General features: G+C 43.5%; 1 protein-coding gene across 2 annotated transcripts; it reads left to right on the forward strand.

The window, feature by feature from the left end:
• The first annotated feature begins 1,480 nt into the window (after positions 1-1,480).
• On the forward strand, positions 1,481-18,365 carry SUDS3 (SDS3 homolog, SIN3A corepressor complex component). 2 transcript variants are annotated; one of them, XM_040081070.1, is made up of 13 exons: positions 1,507-1,640; positions 1,765-1,878; positions 3,083-3,152; positions 4,055-4,110; positions 4,406-4,477; positions 5,881-5,900; positions 6,451-6,607; positions 8,492-8,587; positions 10,268-10,329; positions 11,186-11,207; positions 11,848-11,953; positions 15,921-16,005; positions 17,611-18,365. In XM_040081070.1, the coding sequence occupies exons 1-13, from the start codon at positions 1,544-1,546 to the stop codon at positions 17,707-17,709; spliced, it is 1,056 nt and encodes a 351-aa protein (XP_039937004.1). In that variant the 5' UTR covers positions 1,507-1,543; the 3' UTR covers positions 17,710-18,365. The 2 variants fall into 2 exon arrangements, with proteins under 2 accessions (XP_039937005.1, XP_039937004.1); XM_040081071.2 differs by lacking the exon at positions 1,765-1,878 and having other exon boundaries at positions 1,481-1,640.
• The last annotated feature ends 463 nt before the right edge of the window (positions 18,366-18,828 follow it).

Genomic DNA, 18,828 nt, shown 5'->3' on the forward strand with positions numbered 1-18,828 from the left:
ACCACGCCCTTTCCTGTTCACCCCGGGGCCGCGGGCAGCCGGGCCAGCCACGCTGCCTGAGTGGGGAGAAGGGGAAAGGAGGGGTTTCCAAAGTGCTGGTAACCCACAACATTCCTTGGGAAAGGAGAGGTGGTGAGCAGCTCTGGTGGTGTCTCTCCCCTGAGCCAAAAATGCCCCCAGAAGTTCTGGGAGCTGCTTGGGGGGTGGTTGCGGGGACTTTTGGCCGTGCCTCAGCCTTGTCCCCTGTTAGAGGCAATATTGACTTAAGGAAAGAGGCATGGAGCATACTTGGCATGGGTGTTCCGAGTTAAAAATTGTCAGTCTGGGCAAACAGACCTTTGGGGTGATCGGCAGGCAAGCCGAGCGGCTGCGCTGCGTTATTACTGCTCCTTTCAGAACACGGTGTGACCTGGTGCTGCTCTGGGCGCTGAGCACCCGGCTCGGCGGGTTTGGGGAAGCTGTAGGTTTTGGAGCTCAGTGCTTCAGATCAAACCCATTTCCTTCCCCTCGGTGAGGTGTTTGTAGTGCCTCAGTGAGTCAATAAGCTGTGCATGTGAGGAATGTACCTCCCAGCTGAAGGTGAGCGATTAGTGTGGCTGTGCTGGAGGTAATGAGATTAATTAGTCCTTCCCAGGTGAATTTGAGCTGCAGAAATGAGATACATGAGATATTTAGTCTGAAATACCACTGTGAGGCATTTTCAGATGGGAGTGGAATCCTACGTATGACTCTCACCACGGGATATGTACTTTGATCCTTAATTTTGTAGCAGTGCGTAGTCAGGAGAATAACCCGTATCTGCCAGATGTGTGTTCAACAAAAGCTGCTGTTCACTGGCAGGAGGCACCTGATTCACCTGGGTGAGATCACAGTGCTGTCTGTGGTCAGGCTCTGCTGAGAGTATGGAGGAACAGGGAAGTAATTTCTTTATTAAAATATAATAAAATTCAAAAGAGTAGAAGTGTCCTAATGAGTCCATCCCGACCGAGGCAAGATCCTGCTCTGTGTCTGCAGAACAGCTGTGCTGTGTCTGTATCACAGAATGGGTCAGGTTGGAAGGGATCACAGTGGGATCACCTGCTCCAGCACGTGGCACAGGACTGTGTCCACACAGTTCTGGAATATCCCCAGTGAGGGAGACTCCACAGCCTCTCTGTCCTGCTTGGCCACTGCACAGTGAAGAACAGAAGCACTTCCTGTGCGTGTTTCTGCCCGTTGCTCTCGTCCTGTCTCTTGGCTCCTCCGAGCAGAGCCTGGTCCATGAACAGGTGGGAGTTAAACGCCGCCGCCAGCCCAGCCTAACCGCGTGCCCCGCACCGGGCGGGGCCGGGACTCGAACCCGTACCGCTGTGACCCGCAGGGCCCGCGGTGGCCGGGCGGGGGCGCGGCGGCCCCGGCGCCGCCCGGAAGCGGAAGCGCGGCCGCGGTTCCCGCCGCGGTTGCCGAGCGGCGGCCGCTCTGTCCCGTCCCGCCCGCGGCCATGAGCGCGGCCGGGCTCGTGTCCGCGCCGCCCGCAGCCCCGCCGGGGCCGCCCGCCCCCGCCATGGCCCCCGCGCCCGACTACTACGAGGAGGAAGAGCTGGAGAGCGCCGAGGAGGAGGACGGCGAGAGGAGCGCCCGGGCCCGCGACTCCGACGAGGGTGTGTGGGGAGGGGGCGGGTTGGTGCCCGGGGACGGGGGGGGATGGAGCGGGGGCTCTCGTGGGGGTGTGGGGTGAAGGGAACGGCTCCGCACGGTGTTTGGGGAAGGGTTGGCCGCTTAAAGGGTTCGGAGCGGCGAGAACACCCGAAGGAAACGAGGACGTGCCAGGTTGCAGCGGTTCCCCGCGGAAGAGTAAGACAGCGAAGCCGCTGGAGAGGTGGAGTTGTGGCTTCCCAGGTGAGCAGGAACGCGGGGAGACCGCTGAGCAGGGGGGCTGAGTGGGACAGCAGAGTGAAAACAGTGGGGAAATCCTCTGTATTGGTCCTATTTCCGTGGTGAGAAGGGGGAAGGACACGGCTAAGGGAGGAGAAGGTGTTGACAGAAGTGTAGCAGTGCAGGAGGATGTGACAGTACGAGAACCAGAGAGCGGGGGAGAAGAGGAAATTGAGTAAAACCCAGAGTATCTAGGAGCGTAGAGGACATAAAATGACAGATAAGGGGGATGTAGAAGGACTCTTGGAGAGTGGCTGTTGCTGGCAGCAGAGCCCTCCATCTCCTTTGGCCTGGTTAGAGATGATATGATAAAGATGCAGAGGGTGGCAGGGCTCTCCCAACAGAGGATGGAAGTCCTTTGTGGTGGCCCAGACATTTAAGTACATTTCTTGCAGTTAAAGAACTTCTTTGTTTATCATTGGTGCATTAAATTTCATCTTAAGTTTAAACTGTAGTTTAAGAAAAACCTGAGAAAGGTTAGATTTAGGAGGCTGGGTCTCCCTTCCATGTGTAGGGAATTAGCTGTGGTTTAGGTTTCTCAGCTGTACCCTGTAAAGTCTAGAGGCACTGAACCCCTCTTTGGACAGGTAATGCATTCTTGGCTAACCGTGTGTTACAAATAGAAGTTTGAGAAGTCTTAGCAGAAAATGAGCAGTCCCACAGTGATTTACTTTATTTACAGTTTATACTGTCTACTTATAAAATGTAGCTATCTTTATGGTAGCACTGGTATTTGAATGTTGAAGTAGTAAATGAAGTATAGCTGAGAAATTCAGGTCCCAGCCAGTAACTGCTCTCTTTGGTGAGTGGCTGGAACTCCAGTAACAGGTTTGTGAGATGTCTTCCAGAGTCTTTAGGCTGTTTGTGTCTCACCTGTGTGTGAGTATTAATGTAGAGCCCCTTGTCTTAAACGGGAAGAAATTCCCAGGCTCTCTGAAGTTGAAGTTGTTCATGTGAAGCTGCACTGTAAAACTCACAGTTGCAGGAAAATGTTTCATTTCCCACCTGAATTCATCTCTAAGGTTGTGTTTGATGCTAAATTGCCTGAGGCTTGGGGATTTCTTTTTTGTTTGCCTGTTTCATTGTTTTTAAATAATTTACCACTTAGTTTGGGGGCTTTTTAATAATTTTTTTTAAATTTTAACAAGTTTTTTCTTGCCTCTTTTAGACACTGAGGATGCCAGTGAAACTGACCTGGCAAAGCACGAGGAGGAGGACTTTGTAGAAATGAAAGAACAGTAAGTAACCCATTATAAATGGAAGTAAAGTGATGTTCTATTTACTTGTGGGTTTTGGGATATTTATTGCCTAAAACTTGGCAAAGTTTTGTGCCAACATTGGGAGTTTTAAGTGCTTACCCCAACAGAATAGCTCATGAATCCATATTCTTGTATGTCTGCTCCCCCCAGCTACTTCCTCTGTCCTATGCAAAATCAAAAGAATTAAGGGCTGCTGCTGTTTTGGGCAAAGAAATAATTATGAGTTCTGGGAACAGCTGCAAATGGATCCTGCTGCAGACAGATCCTTCAAATAAAGGCTCTGCTTTAGATAAGCTAAGGAAAAGTACAATGCCTATCCAAATGCCTTAAATAATTGAATTCTAGTCCTGAACTAGAAATGGACGTTTGGGAGACTTGAAATAGCTTCCTCATGGTGTTTAGGAGCATTTACAGTATTTTGAGTTCTTACTTACTGGCAGAGACCTGTTTTTATACAGGTCAGGAAGACTTGGCCAGTGTTAAACCACAGATATGTGGTAGAAGAAATGCAGGTTTGCAGCAGCACCAGGAATAGACTTTGGTGGGTTTTTAGAATAATGTGGGGAGCAAATAAAGCTAATAAAGCTTGAGATATAGCAGACTCCTTCTTGCACTAAAGTTTTTGATGTTTGCAGATCCAAATGTCATTTTAGATTTCAACATAAAAAAACCCCAAACCCTATTTTATCTGGCACAAAGAAGTGCCAGAATTCTTAAGACAGAATGAGAACCTTTCATTGGAATAAAATTCTTTTAGTTTGTAGTTAATTTGTTTCCTGAAGTTCCAGAAAGTTTTTGATTCTGTGTAGAAGAGTAACTTCAAGAGATGGTGGAATAAACTGTGTGTGCTTGGTGTTTAAAGTTTCCTGCTGTGTTTGCAGGATGTACCAGGACAAACTGGCATCTCTGAAGAGGCAGCTACAGCAATTGCAGGAAGGTAAGCTTTGAAGAGTAGCTTTGTTTTTTATTTTCAGCACTTTTCAAATGGCATAGAAGGATGGGAGGAACATTTTTCACTGCATGTTGGCTCTCAGACGTGCTGCAGAGTTAAAAATGTCAGCTGCTTCCCCTCTTTTCTCCATCTTAACTCCATTTGTAGTTAAGCCTCTCTGCTAAAACACTTCTTAAAAGGAGTAATCCACTTTTTACAAAAGCAGGGAATGTACTTGGAGTGGTGTATGACTCCTTGGGGAAAAAAAATGCAATGGGAATCTATAATCTATTTCCACTAGGTACTCTTCAGGAATATCAGAAAAGGATGAAAAAGTTGGACCAGCAGTACAAAGAAAGGATACGAAATGCAGGTAAGTAGAATTTCTCTCCAAGACACTGCAAATAACTTAAATGTGTGTTTTGTATAACACCTGAAGTAAAAAAGGAGTAATTCTTTCCTTTAAAGAAAAGGAACTGGCTGGAGCAAAGCAACACAAGTAAAAAGATGGTTCCATTTTTATCTGCTAACCCACCATGTCCCACTTTGGTTTGTTGCTTTGTGGCCCTTGCTGAAGCCTTTGGGTGCCCTGTCTCCTTCAGTTTGCAGGAGTGGGAAGTTAGGAGCACGAGCTTTCCCAAAGATCTGTTTTTGAACAGTGAATACAGAGGATTTGCTGCACAGCTGTGACATGGAATGGACTGCCTGGACTTTGTGTACTGCTCTGTTTCAAGGAGCAGGCCTAAGTTAATTTTTAAAATACCCAGAGCTCTTCCTTCTGGGTGTTTTTATTGTCTTGCTGCAGAGGAATGGCTTGGGACTCAGATCCAGCTGCTTGCTGTCTTTCTTGTTCCCTTTCGAGCAGTTTCTTACCTTGACTGTTGAAGCAGGGCCTTTTATAGAAGACATTATGTGCATATAAGAAATACAGCTGCTCCTCCTGTAGCAAAAGAAAGCAGTTCTCTATTTCTGAAAGCGCTTGGGAAGGTAAAGGATTTGCTTGAGGAACTGAAGGGGTTTGAACAACTTCTTGTTAACAGGAACCTGTCTCCTGAGATGAATTTCACTGATGATTTAGGTTGGAAAAGTCCTCCAGAAAGACCTTTCATAGAGCTGCATCCTGGCGAGCCTGGGCTGTTTTGATAAAATTAAGCCTAAGAATAAACTGGTATTTCTGGCTAGCCAGGAGCAGTGCTGCAGCAGCAGCGGTCTTCCACAGGAGGGCAGGTGGTGATCACTTGGAATTTTATGATTTAAAAAATCCAACTGCCTTTTACGACAGGAATAAAGATCTTTTATGTTGGTCCTTGCCCTGCTGGGGTCTATTAAAACAGCAGTTTAGATTTACCTGCATTTGTTTATCTACATAATGCTGCTTTCACGCTTTGTAAATAGAAAGTTTGATTTTTATCGCAGCATTCTTATATTTGGTATATGTCTATTACTGTTTTACAAATTTTCTTTTGAATAATGGACTAGTACAGTGTTGCTACTACAGCCTTCTCCGAACTGAACTGAATAGTGTGGAATAGTGGAAGCTTTTCAGTGAGGTGACAATCTGTAAAAAACCTCCAGTAAGAGTGTGTATCTGTGGAACTTTTTCATAGTCAGTTTATTTTCAGCATAAAGCTGTGAAGTCAGAGCAGAGATTGGATAAGCACATGCATTATTGGCTTCACTGCCGCTCTTGGCTGCAATATTCAATGGCTTAAAATGTTAAGGAAGTAATTTTGTGCAGCTTTGAAGGTAATAAATTAAGTCTTTCTTGTGTTTCAGAACTGTTCCTGCAGCTGGAAGTAAGTACTCTTAATTTATCAAAAATATGCATTAATTAGATGGAAGAGGCATAAACCTTGTTTCATCAGCCAGTATTTGGGCTTGTTTTCCCAGAAGGCTTAAAAGAAATTTTCTTCCTCTAGCTGGCTTGTTACACTTGAGATGTAGTAGAGCTTACTGCTGGTATTACCTCAAGTAACCTCTGCACTTCGTTGTTAGAATAGAATTAAATATTTGCTGTTGGGTTCTTGTATCTGGCTGTGCATTGGCCTGGTTAAAAAAGGGTGTTGAAGGTGATAAGTGCTGTTTATAAATGAGCAGAGCTCTCTGTTAGGGACTTGATTTGTTATGCAACAGTAAAATGTCTTTATACAAATGATTCTTTTGCCAATATAATAGCGCTAAGTCATATTTAGATGTTTTTTCTGTAGATTGTGAATATCGATAATATTTAGAGCTTTAGGACCAGTTATGAACTGGAAAGCTGATCAATAAAGCATTTGAAAAGCTGTTGTGATGTCATTAACTTGAGTCCTTAATTAACCTTCTTGCTCCTTGGGTTTGCATTAGACAGATCAGGTGGAGAAAAATTACGTGAAGGAAAAGAAAGCAGCAGCAAAGGAGTTTGAAGATAAGAAAATTGAGCTTAAGGAAAATCTGATAGCGGAGCTGGAAGAGAAGAAGAAGATGATTGAGAATGAAAAGCTAACCATGGAATTAACAGGAGGTAAAGAAGATAAGCACCTGTCATTTGTGTTATCCACTCTGCTCCTGCTTAGGAAAAGAGCTGTAAAGATGGCAGCGCTGGTGGGAAATGCCAACGGGGCAGAGCACAGATTGCTGGTCTTTTAATGGAGAGACAGCTCCAAATTTCAGTGAATTGTTAACAGGTGGATCAAGCAGTGCCAGTGGGGCAGCAGAGGGGATGATGGGCTTGCTTACATGCAGGGAAGGAGGCTGCTTTGGTTCCCTGATCTGGCAATAAAACTACTGAGATACGTCACAGTAGTGACCTAACCAGTGATGACAGGTTCTAAAGCTGTGTCCCGTTCTCCTGCAGGAGTGGGTGGTCAAGCAGTTGAAGAAAGCCAAACAACAGAGGTTGAAATCTGCTGCTTAAAACCAGGAAAAAAAAAAGATTTGTGGGTTACATTTGTGTCCAGGCTGCAGAAAATTTGTGTGAAATGCACAGATTTTTTTGAGACAGCTGGTACCCCTGGTGCCTTGCAGTGCACTGTGGCAATGGACACAGGGGAGCTAAGTCAGGGGTTAATTATTCCTGCAGAATTCTGTTGCTGTGGTACTGATCTAAAAGTCTGACTTGCTGCTCTTGCTGAGAGCAGCTCCCTCACTTCATGAACTTATAGTGTGGCTTTGTTGCTGAGGCCTGTCCATGAGTTACACCCTTCATATATTTCCTGTATAGTATCTACAGGTTTTATATAAACTAATGTTTTAATTAATACTCAGAAGTGAGAATTAAACTCTGTTTTGGTGTACTAAATGGTGCTCTTGGCTTAGTACAAACTCTTAGGGTTGATGTGGACTGGAAAGCATCTTGAGTTATGTTTCCCTAGTGACTTCTTTTATTTATTTATGAAATCTGGTCTCGTGGTCATCCCTGTTCACCCTTGTGATGAAGGAATTTGGTGTATTTTGCACATGCAGAGCTGCTCAAGGTTTTTGTGTCTAGTGGGAGCCAAAGGGGCTTCCCAGATTGAAGTGGGGTGATTCCCAGGGGGTGATTCAGGGGTGCTTAGAGATGACCAAATAAATCTCAGCAGATAGAAAGGGAGGTGGAACGATGTGTTTGGTATTTATGATGTGGTCTCTTGGCTGCCAGGTCAACATATCTTCATGAATTAGGCAATGAGTTGTGAGTGTTTGAGTGGAGCTGTTCAGTAAAGGTTATCTGTGGGCATTTGGGCAAACTAAGTTCAGATAATTACTTGGTGATGAGACTGGTGTTCAAGTTTTTAACAGACCTCCTTCTTTTTTCCTAGGGCATATGCTGCAGTTTACTTCCTGTCAACTGCTGCTCTGTGTGTTATTAATTAGGCTCATTTCATTAATCATTCTTTGATAAAATGAATTTAAATACTGTTTGTTTGAAATCACTCCAGCAGACTTGTATCAGTCTTCAATGCAGAAATTTTCTCTAATCTTTTGACAAAGCTATTTTCCTGCCTTGAGGATGAAAGAGCAATTGATTTGTAGCTGATGTTTTACATGCTATTAATGATCCGAGTTGGGTTGGGAAAGAGCTCCATGAGCTTGGCCTTTTAAATCTGTTCCCAAGCAGATAGCATGAGCATGAAGGGAATTTGCCTTGAACCCTTGTAGCATCATTGTGCTGCTTATCTCTACCTGGAGCAGCTGTAACCATGGCATTGCAGCAGTGGCACTGAGCAGTGACCTGATGGGAGAGAGAACCTGGATTCACTGGCAGCACTTCCATGCTGGAAGCTAGCAACAACAGCAACAAAAAAGAAATCCAATTTGCTGTGTGAAAGAGGGAAGATTATTTTCCTTGTGCCTTGTGTAGGAAAGCTGCTGCTGCTTACTCCTTTCTCTCTGGTCTTATCAGCTCTCCAACTTCATTACTCTACAGATTCAATGGAAGTGAAGCCTATTATGACGAGGAAACTGAGACGGCGACCAAATGATCCAGTTCCTATCCCAGACAAGAGGAGGAAACCTGCCCCTGATATCCTTTCATGGACTCACTGTTGGGTTTGCAGCCCCTCTGCTCCCCACACCTTTGTTGTTTTGTACAGCGAGGAAAAGGAAATTACATGCCAGGATCAGATTTGAACCTGGGAAATGCTGAAGCACAATTGTGTTCTGAAGCAATACAGCAGTTATAGAATATATAGAATACAATGCATGTATAGAAACCAGTGTTTGGAGATCCCTTGGTATCCTAACTTAATCCTTACAGTATCATGAAATAACTTTTTTTTTTTTTTTTGGTCAGTGAGAATCATTTGAATTCTACAGGCGATTTATTTCACAAAAGAAAGCTTTAAAAGAACATTAGAGATGTATATATGCTGAGATAATTGATTCCATAGATAGTAAATGGCTTTTTACATGAACCAGAGCTTTTCTCATTTCAAGACGTGACAAAGCATTTACCAGAAAGATCATACTTGTCATATCAAAATAGTTTTTCCATTTCTGATAAAAGCTTCAGACCTCTAATCCAGAGGTGCATAGCAAGAAGCAAGGATGCTAGATTTGTTCTTTGAATAAGAAAATATGAAGATTCATCTTGTTTTCTTGTATCACAAGAGACAGAAAAGCATGTCAGTAATCCTTAGGATCTGCCTTGCTTCGTGTCTCGGAATTAAAACATTACTTGGCTTCTGGAAATACGTTTTTAGCTCCTCTGTGATGATAGACACTTTTTCTATTTGTGTATTAAATTCACCTGGAGAGGAAAGCGAGGGTATTTGCTTTGCAGAGGCTTCTTATTAGATTCTAGACTTGTATGTCTTAGATTAAAAAAACTTACCTGAGTGGCTCTCGTTTTCTGAAGGCAATATCATACCTTGAACTTCTGGAATTCATGCAGGATGGTCATGGGCATCTCCAGTTTCAATTAACCTCTTTCTGGTTGGAGATTCTGTTCACTCTTTCAGGGAAAAAAAAAAGTCATTTATTAGTGCCCCTATCTCAGGCAAAATAAATGAGTTTCATAGTGAATATGACCTGCTAATTGAGCATGATACAGCAATCACACCGTGGAACTCTGCCTTTGCTCGCTGGGAGAGGATTAAAGTCCATCAGAACCAAAATCCTTGAAATGCAGCCCAGCAATTGTTAACTTGAGTTTAATACTTTGAATACTTTTGGCTAAATGCTTCCTATGAAGAAATGAAAGTACAGCAGAGCTCTGATAAGACTGTAATACACCAATTTCTATTTTCAGAGGTTTTGGGTTTGTTTTTCAGCTGCATTGTAGGCTTTTAATTATCCCCATCCACACAAAGTTTTATTTAACTAGGTTTAGGTGGGATTTAGCTTCATTGTAAAAAACCTGAAGCAAGTCTTGTTTCAGCTCACAGATTCTTCTCCACAGAAATACAAGATGAAAAACACCGAAAATGCTGGTGCTTGATGCTTCCATGAAGTAAATGTCAGTGCACTAAAGGTTTTTCATTGATGGTTGTGTCTGAGTAAGTTAAAATGATTTTGCACTCTGCTGCTAAGATCATGGGGATGGACTTGTAATTAATTCCTCTGGCTAAAGAAAAAGCTCAAGTGAGACATTTATTAAAATCCTGGAAACCTTTTGGCTTACACTTATTCAAGTGAAATGTCACTGACCTTTAATTTTCAGCCTTCCTTGTGAAGAGCTTATGGAAACCTTAATTCTGGATACCTCAGCTAAATTATTTGTTGACTGATGAGCAAATAATGGAAGACCTAAGAACGCTGAATAAGGTAGGGATTGTTGCTTGACTGCATTTCTTCATTTTAAAGAGAAGGCAAATGCTTTCTCCTATAGAGAACAGAGCTCTCTTTAATGTTCACTTTTGAGATGTGGGACTATTTCATCCCCGTAGGCTTTCTGAAGTAGCACAGTAAAAGATTTAGCAAGATGGTATCTCCTCTTTTTAATTGAGGTTTAATTAACCTAATTTGAATGACTGTCATCTAAAAATGTTACCTTTTGTGTGAAGCAGGGGATGAGCTATGTTAAGGAGTTTCTTCCTCATGGCTGAACAGATGTCAGTGTGTTTTTCTGGGAGATCACAGGCTGCCTTTGGTTTAGGCCTCAGTGTGGGGGAGGATTTTTTCATTAATTTTTTTTTTTCTCCCTGCTATCACAAGATTTCAGCAAGCTGAATAGGGGGCAGTGTGCGTGTTTATGGTTTTTCTGGTGTTGATTAACATCTTGTTTTCTTGCTGAACGCTTGAAGGCTGATCTAATTTCTTAGAATATCAGCTGCTCATTAGGGCATTTTGGGGATGGTAGTGGAACACTGGTTTTGTGCCAGCTGTTGAGGTTTCTCTAATGATTTATTTCCTGAGAAGTGTTGTATCACATTCAAAAATAGCGTGTTAGATGGGTTTGACTCATTGGAGTGGGTCAGGTACAGTTTTTTGGCCTTTTGGGTCATTATACTGATTATCTGCACCTTTGGCTGTTTAGAGCACACTGCTCTGGTTATGTGTTTGTGTTTGGTTAAAAAATAGAAACAATCAAAGCATGGAAAGTCAGATACCTTAAGTTGTCACTGCAGCTTCTGTGGCTCCTGTCACATCTCTAACACTGCTTTGCTCTCTTCCCATGTAGCTTAAATCACCCAAGAGACCAGGTGAGTTACAGATGCAGTGGAAGTCGTTCACAGGGGTGCTGCTCGGTGTGGAGAATGGTGCTGGAGATGTTTGCCTGTGCAGTTTGGCTGTGGAATTGCTGTTCTTTGTGTGGTGTTGATGTTTGCCAGGGATGGGAAGGGGGACATGAGCATCTTTGGTGGCTGAAGCACTTGGGCATGGGACAATCCAACTGGGAAAAGAGCTTTTCCATTATATTCAGGTGCATCTGGGCACCTTGTCTGCTTGTCAGCTCCACTGAAGGATTGACCACTTAGGTTTTATGCCTCCAGCTCTCTAGGTGTTCCTATACATTTTATTTCAAGACAGAGTGGGACTAACTTGCCTCAGTAATTTTAACCATATTTAACTAATTAACCGTGGTTTATAACTAAAACAGAATCAAGGACATATTGTCCATCACTTAACCCGTGAATATTTTTTCAGATAAATGCAGTATTTCAGTGAGGCAGAGGTCGAGTTACTCATCACAATAAATAATATTTTCCCGATGCACATTTGAGTTTGCAGCTTTCTCTGCTTGTTATTTCTGACCTTATTAAGTGCAGTTTTGCAGTCAGATGTGCTGCTGTGAGATGGGCACGTGCTGGTCTTTAACCAGAGTGTCTCCCCTGTCCCCAGCCTCCCCCTCCTCTCCCGAGCACCTCCCAGCTACACCAGCAGAGTCCCCGGCGCAGCGATTTGAAGCTCGGATAGAAGATGGCAAACTCTACTACGACAAGAGATGGTAAGGCCTGGGGGATTTCTGTTTCCATCACTCTGTGTGCTGTGTAGTGAGGAGGCAGAGGCTGCAAAGAGAAATGGCTCTGATCAGAGTTGGTGGGCAAAAATGCTTTTGGGCAGAGGGTTGCTGCTCCCTCCACAAGCTCCTCGTGGCTGCAGTAAAGCAGAGGTGATGATGGAGTGTTCACACCCTGTAGGCTTTCAGAGATAACTGGTGGCTCCAATAAAAGGAGACTTGAGTCTTTCCCATGGCCCACTGTGGCACTTAGGAAATCAGACCTGATATGAGGTAGGAGAGGCAGCAGCAGCCACAGTGGGATGTGACTGAAGCTGCCCAGATTGGATACAGACACTCCACAATTTGCTGTCAGCAGTAATCCCATTCCTCAGGTTCAGTTCTGTGGAACACCAGCCCAGCATTCCACAAGGTGGCAGAAGAAATGCCGTCCACCAGCTGCTCAGGATGAAAAATGCTCCTAATAAATCCAAATAACCTTTAAAGATCAAACCCACCTGGGAGAGGCAACTTCAGAATTGCTGATTGGATTTATCTCTGTTGAGTTTTATGGCCATACAGCTGTACGAGCCTCACAAAACACAAGGAAAATATTAAATTCTGCAGAGGAATCTTAGTAGATCTTAAACTTAATCCATGAGACTTGCAAACCTGGATAATCAAGGGGGCAATATTGAACTCCTTGAGCAGAAAACAATATGCTTTCAAAAAGTCATCTGCTTATTTGTAGCTTAGGTGGCTCAAAACAACAAGTGACAAGGCTGTAATTTTATCACAGAAGTAGGTGTGAAGCTGGTTTTTTGTGGGGTTTTTTTGTGTTTGTTTTTTTTTTTTTTAATACAGCAATTCCCTTGGTCTGTTGGTCAGTTATTCCTTCTGACTGAAGTTTGAGAGTTCAGTGTACACAGCTCTCATAAAAGCTGCTCCCTCAGTTTAAACATCCATGAGGCATAAAACAGATAAGATCTGAACAAGCTACTTATTCCACAGATTCATCAAGGGGTTTTGGGTTTTTTTTGGTTTTTTTTTATTTAATGATTTTTTTGTGTGTGTATAAAGTGACTGTCCCTAGGATATATTTGGATAACGCTTCTTCAGAATTCTGAAGCATGTGGAGTGCTTGAAAAGTGTTGATGAGTAAAAAAAGAAGGAAAGGGAGAAAAAGGCGTCTGAAGTAATCTGTCAGTAAAGCTCAAAACTTCCCATTAAATTGAAACCTGGAAGGGTTCAGTGAGCCCAGAATCTCACCAAAGCACCAGCTCTCTCTGAAGGGTATCTAGCTGGGGCATAAACACTTAACAGATGTTTTCATCTTGCTGAATTCACTTGTCCTGGGAGTCTTGCTGCCAGGAATTCCAGCTGTTGTCTTTCCTGCCTGCCTTGTTCTTATTCTGTTTTAAAATCAGTATTTTGTATTTCTTTGATTGTAATAATCCTGCTTACATTTTTTTGATTGATAATAGTAGTTGGGCAGAGTAGCTGGTGTTTAAAAATAATGAAATAACTCTTGGTAGGGGGAAGGTAATTCTTCCTAAGGTGCATAAGGAGTGCTGGCATGCACAGAAATCCTAAAGCTGACAGCCCAGGAATGAATTTCTCTGTTTCCTGATGCAGCCCTGCATGACAATAACCTGAACACAGGGAATGTTTAAGGCCAGTAACGAATCCCCTGAAGTCTTGCAGAGACATTTCACAGATGTCTCCAGAGTGGAGTGTTTCAGGTGAAAGTGGAATTAGACTCAGTTTTTATCCTCAGAGCCCTGTGCTCCCCCATCAAATCCTAAGCCACAGTTTAAACCATCTTTTTGCTCTTAGCTTTGCTGCATACAATAATGCAGAGGGATTTTTTTTCCTATCTTCTGATGGAGTTGTGGTTGGAAATCTTGGCCTTTCAGTGAAATATTTTATAGCAGGAAATGGAATTACATCTGCCTGCCTCACTTGGTGTGTTTTGCCTCCTGCAACAGCGAGAGTTGTTTGGCTCTTTGCTTTCTTGAAAGCCAACTTAAACCCCATTGCATTTTTCATCTGAGGTAATTTCCTCAATCCTGTCCCTCTCTGAATACATAAACTTGGCAAAAGGGTGAGACACGACCAGGTAACTGATGGCCCAGGGTGCTGTGCCTTCAGCTGCCCTGTGTGTGTGAGCGTGGAGTGTGAGACAGCTGAGACAACTCTTCAGTGAAACACTGCTGACTTTGCCTTTTCTGGGCACAATTAGCATTAATTTACTGAAGGAGAGTCACTCATGATGTGAAATCCAAGGGCTGAATGAAGCCTCTGACACGTGTGTCATCAGCTTTGGCATTCACTGGGAATCAAAAATTGAAAGTGGGGGAAAAAATACTTTCTTATGTGTATGGGCACAGCTAACACTTGGGAGCTGCTGTTTGCTCTGGCGTCTCCTTCACTCCTGCTGATTCTATCAAGATCAAAACTCTTGTTTAAGTACTCCCAGCATGGTGTGGTAGGGCACTGCAGGACTGAGACTTTTGTCTCATCTTAGTGAGGTCTGGGGTTTGTAGTAGCTTATTGAGTTCCTCTGTATCAGTTAATGACATCTGGACTCACTAAACAGATTTTTTTGGCTCAGATCATTGTTGCTCTTACATTGCCCTGGAACCCGCTGACATTGTTTCTGGCAAAACAAATGAGAAGGATACCTGTGTCCAACCATTGTTTTAAAGGTTGCAGGATTTGGGGATTTTTTTTGTTCTCTCTCCCCCTCCATGGGTAATGAGTATGTTTGGAAGGCTCAAAGCTGACACTCATTCCAGTTACTGGCAAGCAGTGTGAAAATTCTGAGTGCATCAGCCAGTAGGAAGAGATTGTGGAATAAACCATTGGAAGACTTCCACGTGTACAGTATGGTTATTGTAGAAATAACTGTAAAGTTTAAATAAGTCCATGCATTTTGCACAGGGCAGTCAGGCTGCAGGGGGTTGCACTGGGTAGCTACTGAGGGAATATCTGTGCAGGGATTCTGCAGCTTGAATTGCCCAGATAAAATCATGATTAGGGGAAAGGTGGAAATAGAGTCATGCTTTTTTAACTGTAAAGTATTTTGGTGCTTGCTTGATTAAGATGATTTACTTACAAATCACCTCTTCCAGTGTAATTATTTCTGCCTCTGGAACAGAATGAGGCAGAATGAACAGAAAGCGGAGTTTTGGGGTTGGCACACTGCTGCACTTGCAGAAGTGTGGGCTGTGAAAGAGGCAAGTGGAATCAAACAATTCAGAGCTATGAATCTCAAAGCCTGTTTTGTGCACAACACATTAAGAACAATATAGGGAGCTTAAAATATGATCTTAAATGGGCTGAGGTGGATATGTTTAGTCACGGCCTCCTTGTGGCAGATATTTACAGCTCATTACAGAGTCAGTTACCCATTAGTTACCATATTGGGTATTTTCACAAAATAGGACAGCATTAGAAATTTGAGATCTCACTAAACAATGCACAGACTGCACTGATTGAGGGTAATTCACTTTTGGTGGTGGTGGTGCTCTAGTAAGTCTGTATTGGGGAATAACTTGAGTATCTGTGATTTGTTCTGTTAGACTTTATCAGGCAAAAGAAGGAGTTGCCTTCTGAGATCCATCCTGTGTCTGAAATGGGAAAGGCTGCTTGGATTAACCCTTGAAGCCTGGCTGCATTGTCAGTCACTGTTCCCCTGGGCTGTGGCTGGGGCTCTGCCTCTCCCCCTTGCAGCTGTGAAATCTGTTTTCAGTAACCTTCAGTGCAGAGTTGAATGTGAATCAAGACCCTCCTGCATTTCAAAATACCATTAAATGCAGTGTGTGTGTGTAATCAGATCACCCACTATTTTGCAGACATGGAGAAAGTGGCGTGGAAAGAAAGGCAGACTTCAAATTTACTCTGTCCAGCTTTATCAAGAATGGATTCATGCATTTCCTTTTTTTTTTTTACTTTTGTTTTTTTCCTTTTGCAGGTACCACAAGAGCCAAGCTATTTACCTGGAGTCTAAAGAGAACACGAAGATCAGCTGTGTGATCAGTTCTGTGGGTGCCAACGAGGTTGTGGCTGCTTTTATTTGTCAGCACAGGGGGGAAAGGCATGGGTTTAGTAAGGGCTAAAGATAGACACCTGTCTGGTGTGTAAAGAAGCTGAAGCCAAGATAAAACTGACTTGGGAAATCTCTGTTTGAGATGGGAAGAGACTTGCTCTGTTTCTGAAGGACAATCCTGTGTTTTGCCAGCTCCTGCAGCAGTTGGGCAAAGGGAGCGCTTTGTTCTTTGCTTGCAGATTCCAGGCACTTCAGGGGAAGAAATAATAGACTTGAGTGCACTTCTCCTCAATCAGCCAATAAAGGAACTTTAATTTGTTGTGGCAGCCAAGGGAAAACACTTTCTTTTCCCCAGGATGAGTTGCATGTGGGATGTTTGTGTCAGAGCTGTTCCCTTGCAGTGCCAGTTGTGGCACTCGGTTGTTCAGATTAAAACAGTGGTAGTGAGCTCACGGGTGCGTTAAAATTTGTTGAAAGTTATTACTCTAATTCAGCAAAACTAATGTATCATTCCATCATACTGTGGTGGAATATAAAATTGTACATGTTTGTTTCCTACAGTTGCTCAAAGTTTATGGATTTTTGAATTATTTTGTCAAGCAAAAAATGCCAAATCCTTGGAAATGTTGCAGTTGGGAGATGATGATGAATGAATGTTGATTTTAATTTCTCTGGAGAAATAATTGAAGTAGAAATCCAGGCAAATACTAAACCCTTATTTTACATTGAGGTGTCCTATTAATAAAGTCAATTTATAAGTAAAATAATAGAGTTAAATCAATTTACTTACCAGGCCTGTAGATAATATATGGGGGGAAAAAAAGGGTAAATCACAGGCTAACATAATTTTATAATCCTTTGCAGTAGGAAATACTGGACTTCCCTCCTAAAATGCTGCAGTGCTAAGGAGTGGATAATTCTTACTCCATGCATTTATTTAAATATGCTGAAATGCATTAGAAGGATATAATGCCGAGGAAATTGCTCAGACTTGATTTTTAAAGTACAGCTTTTTTAGATCTAAACAGCATGAAGGTGATTTCAAAAACTCTCTGAAGTGGCTGCCTCGGTGGCAGCAATTTGTCCTCTGGAGCACATGGTGTGAATCCTTCCATGCAGGTGTTCAAAGGAGAGGCCCTTTTATCTCCAGACACAATTTCTGTGGTACACTGTGGGAAATGCTTCATGGAACAGAATCAGAACAAGCTTTTCATTTGACTAATAGTTACTTGTCTAGGCAAATCCCAGGATAGATAATTTTATGATCTGTGGATCTGGAGAGACTTCGTCTTGATTAGGCAGAGCTCAGTGCCACGGCTCTGTTGTGAGCTGTCGCAGGAGGAACCTGCTTTCCTGATAGTGCTTGAAGGAGTCGTTTTTCTTGAGGACTGTTTTGAGCAGGAAGTTAGGAGGTGAAGTTAGACACGTTATTTCATTTTCTACTCATGTGGGAGGGAGAGGGGTTTAACCTCACTGATCTGTGCCCCCTGCAGTGCCCAGCTCCCACACTAAAACACGGAGTTAATTTGTCTGTCTAGTGCTCGCTGAGAGTTCTCCCCTTTTCTCCCCTAATTCATCTCCCTGCCCTGTTCTTTTTGCCCTTCCTCTCCTGCAGATCTGGGTGAGGAAAACCAGCGACAGCACCAAGATGAGGATCTACCTGGGGCAGCTGCAGCGGGGCGTGTTCGTGATCCGCCGGCGATCGGCCACCTGACTCTGCCCTGCCCTGTCCTGGTTTTTATCGCATCACCAAACCTCTGCCAGGGGCTCACAGGCTGCTCACTCCTCCCAGCAGCAGGGAACAGCCCTGACCTCTGACGAGACACTTTGTGGCTGGCCACATAATCCCCAGTAGTCCTTAAACCTTTAGTGATGCCCAAGCACTGCCCTGGACTATTTCTGGATTTTGCATCAAGCTTCTTGTACGCTCTCTTTGTATTTTGGGTGACTGTTTGAGAAGACTTTGCATCATCCTCCTTTTCATTGTTGTTTCGTGGTGCACAGACAGGACTCGTGTGTCAAAGACATCATCATCGTGTTTCTGTTGGGAGTCAGACCAGTGGGAGAAGCTTTGCTTGTCGAGACCTGAGATTATTCCTGCTTTTTGGCCTTGTTTTCCTGCAAGGCTCGGGATTTTGGGCAAAAGATGAATCCTGCCAGGTTTCAGCTGCAGCTGAGAGACGCCTCCAGAAAACCTGGTGCACAACATCAGCTTTATTGGATGGACTGTTGAAAGACCGGAGACTTTTTTTAGGATGGTGTGAACAGCTCAGAAACTGCTGAAAATAGAGTGATTTTAATGTAGCTCAGAGTCACGCGTGGTTAGTCAGAAGCTTCCGTTTCTCTTCACATTAAAAACCCTTCAATGAATGAGCAGAGTACGTCTGTTTGCTGATGTAATTACCTGGGATAGGTAATTTTTGGGTTTTGCGGATAGCAAGGCAGTATGAACTCTGTGTGTGTCTATAATCACTCACAGATGTAGAGTGGCAAAAGATCAAGTTCACTTTTCCCACTGATGCTCAGAACCCCAGGTTGTGGTGGGATCCTAGCAGGAGATCTGTAGCATCCTCCCAAGGAGCCTGGTACAGAGTAGGAAGTGGCCTTGGCATGCTGTTAGCTGGAACCTTCATTCCCTGAAATGTTCTGCAAAGAGCTCCCCTTGAAGACACTGGAGGTACCACTGGGTTTCTACAGTTGTCCTCCTGCAGCACAAGTGAAAATCCCCAAATAATGGCATTAAGGTGCTCCCTAGGTGTTTCAAGATCTACCTCTGGCATTCGTTTATTATTCCCAGTCATTTGCTGATGGCTGGAAGCCCCAATGTGTGACT

This window comes from Hirundo rustica, chromosome 17, assembly GCF_015227805.2.
Source record: "Hirundo rustica isolate bHirRus1 chromosome 17, bHirRus1.pri.v3, whole genome shotgun sequence".
Taxonomy (NCBI): Eukaryota; Metazoa; Chordata; class Aves; order Passeriformes; family Hirundinidae; genus Hirundo; species Hirundo rustica.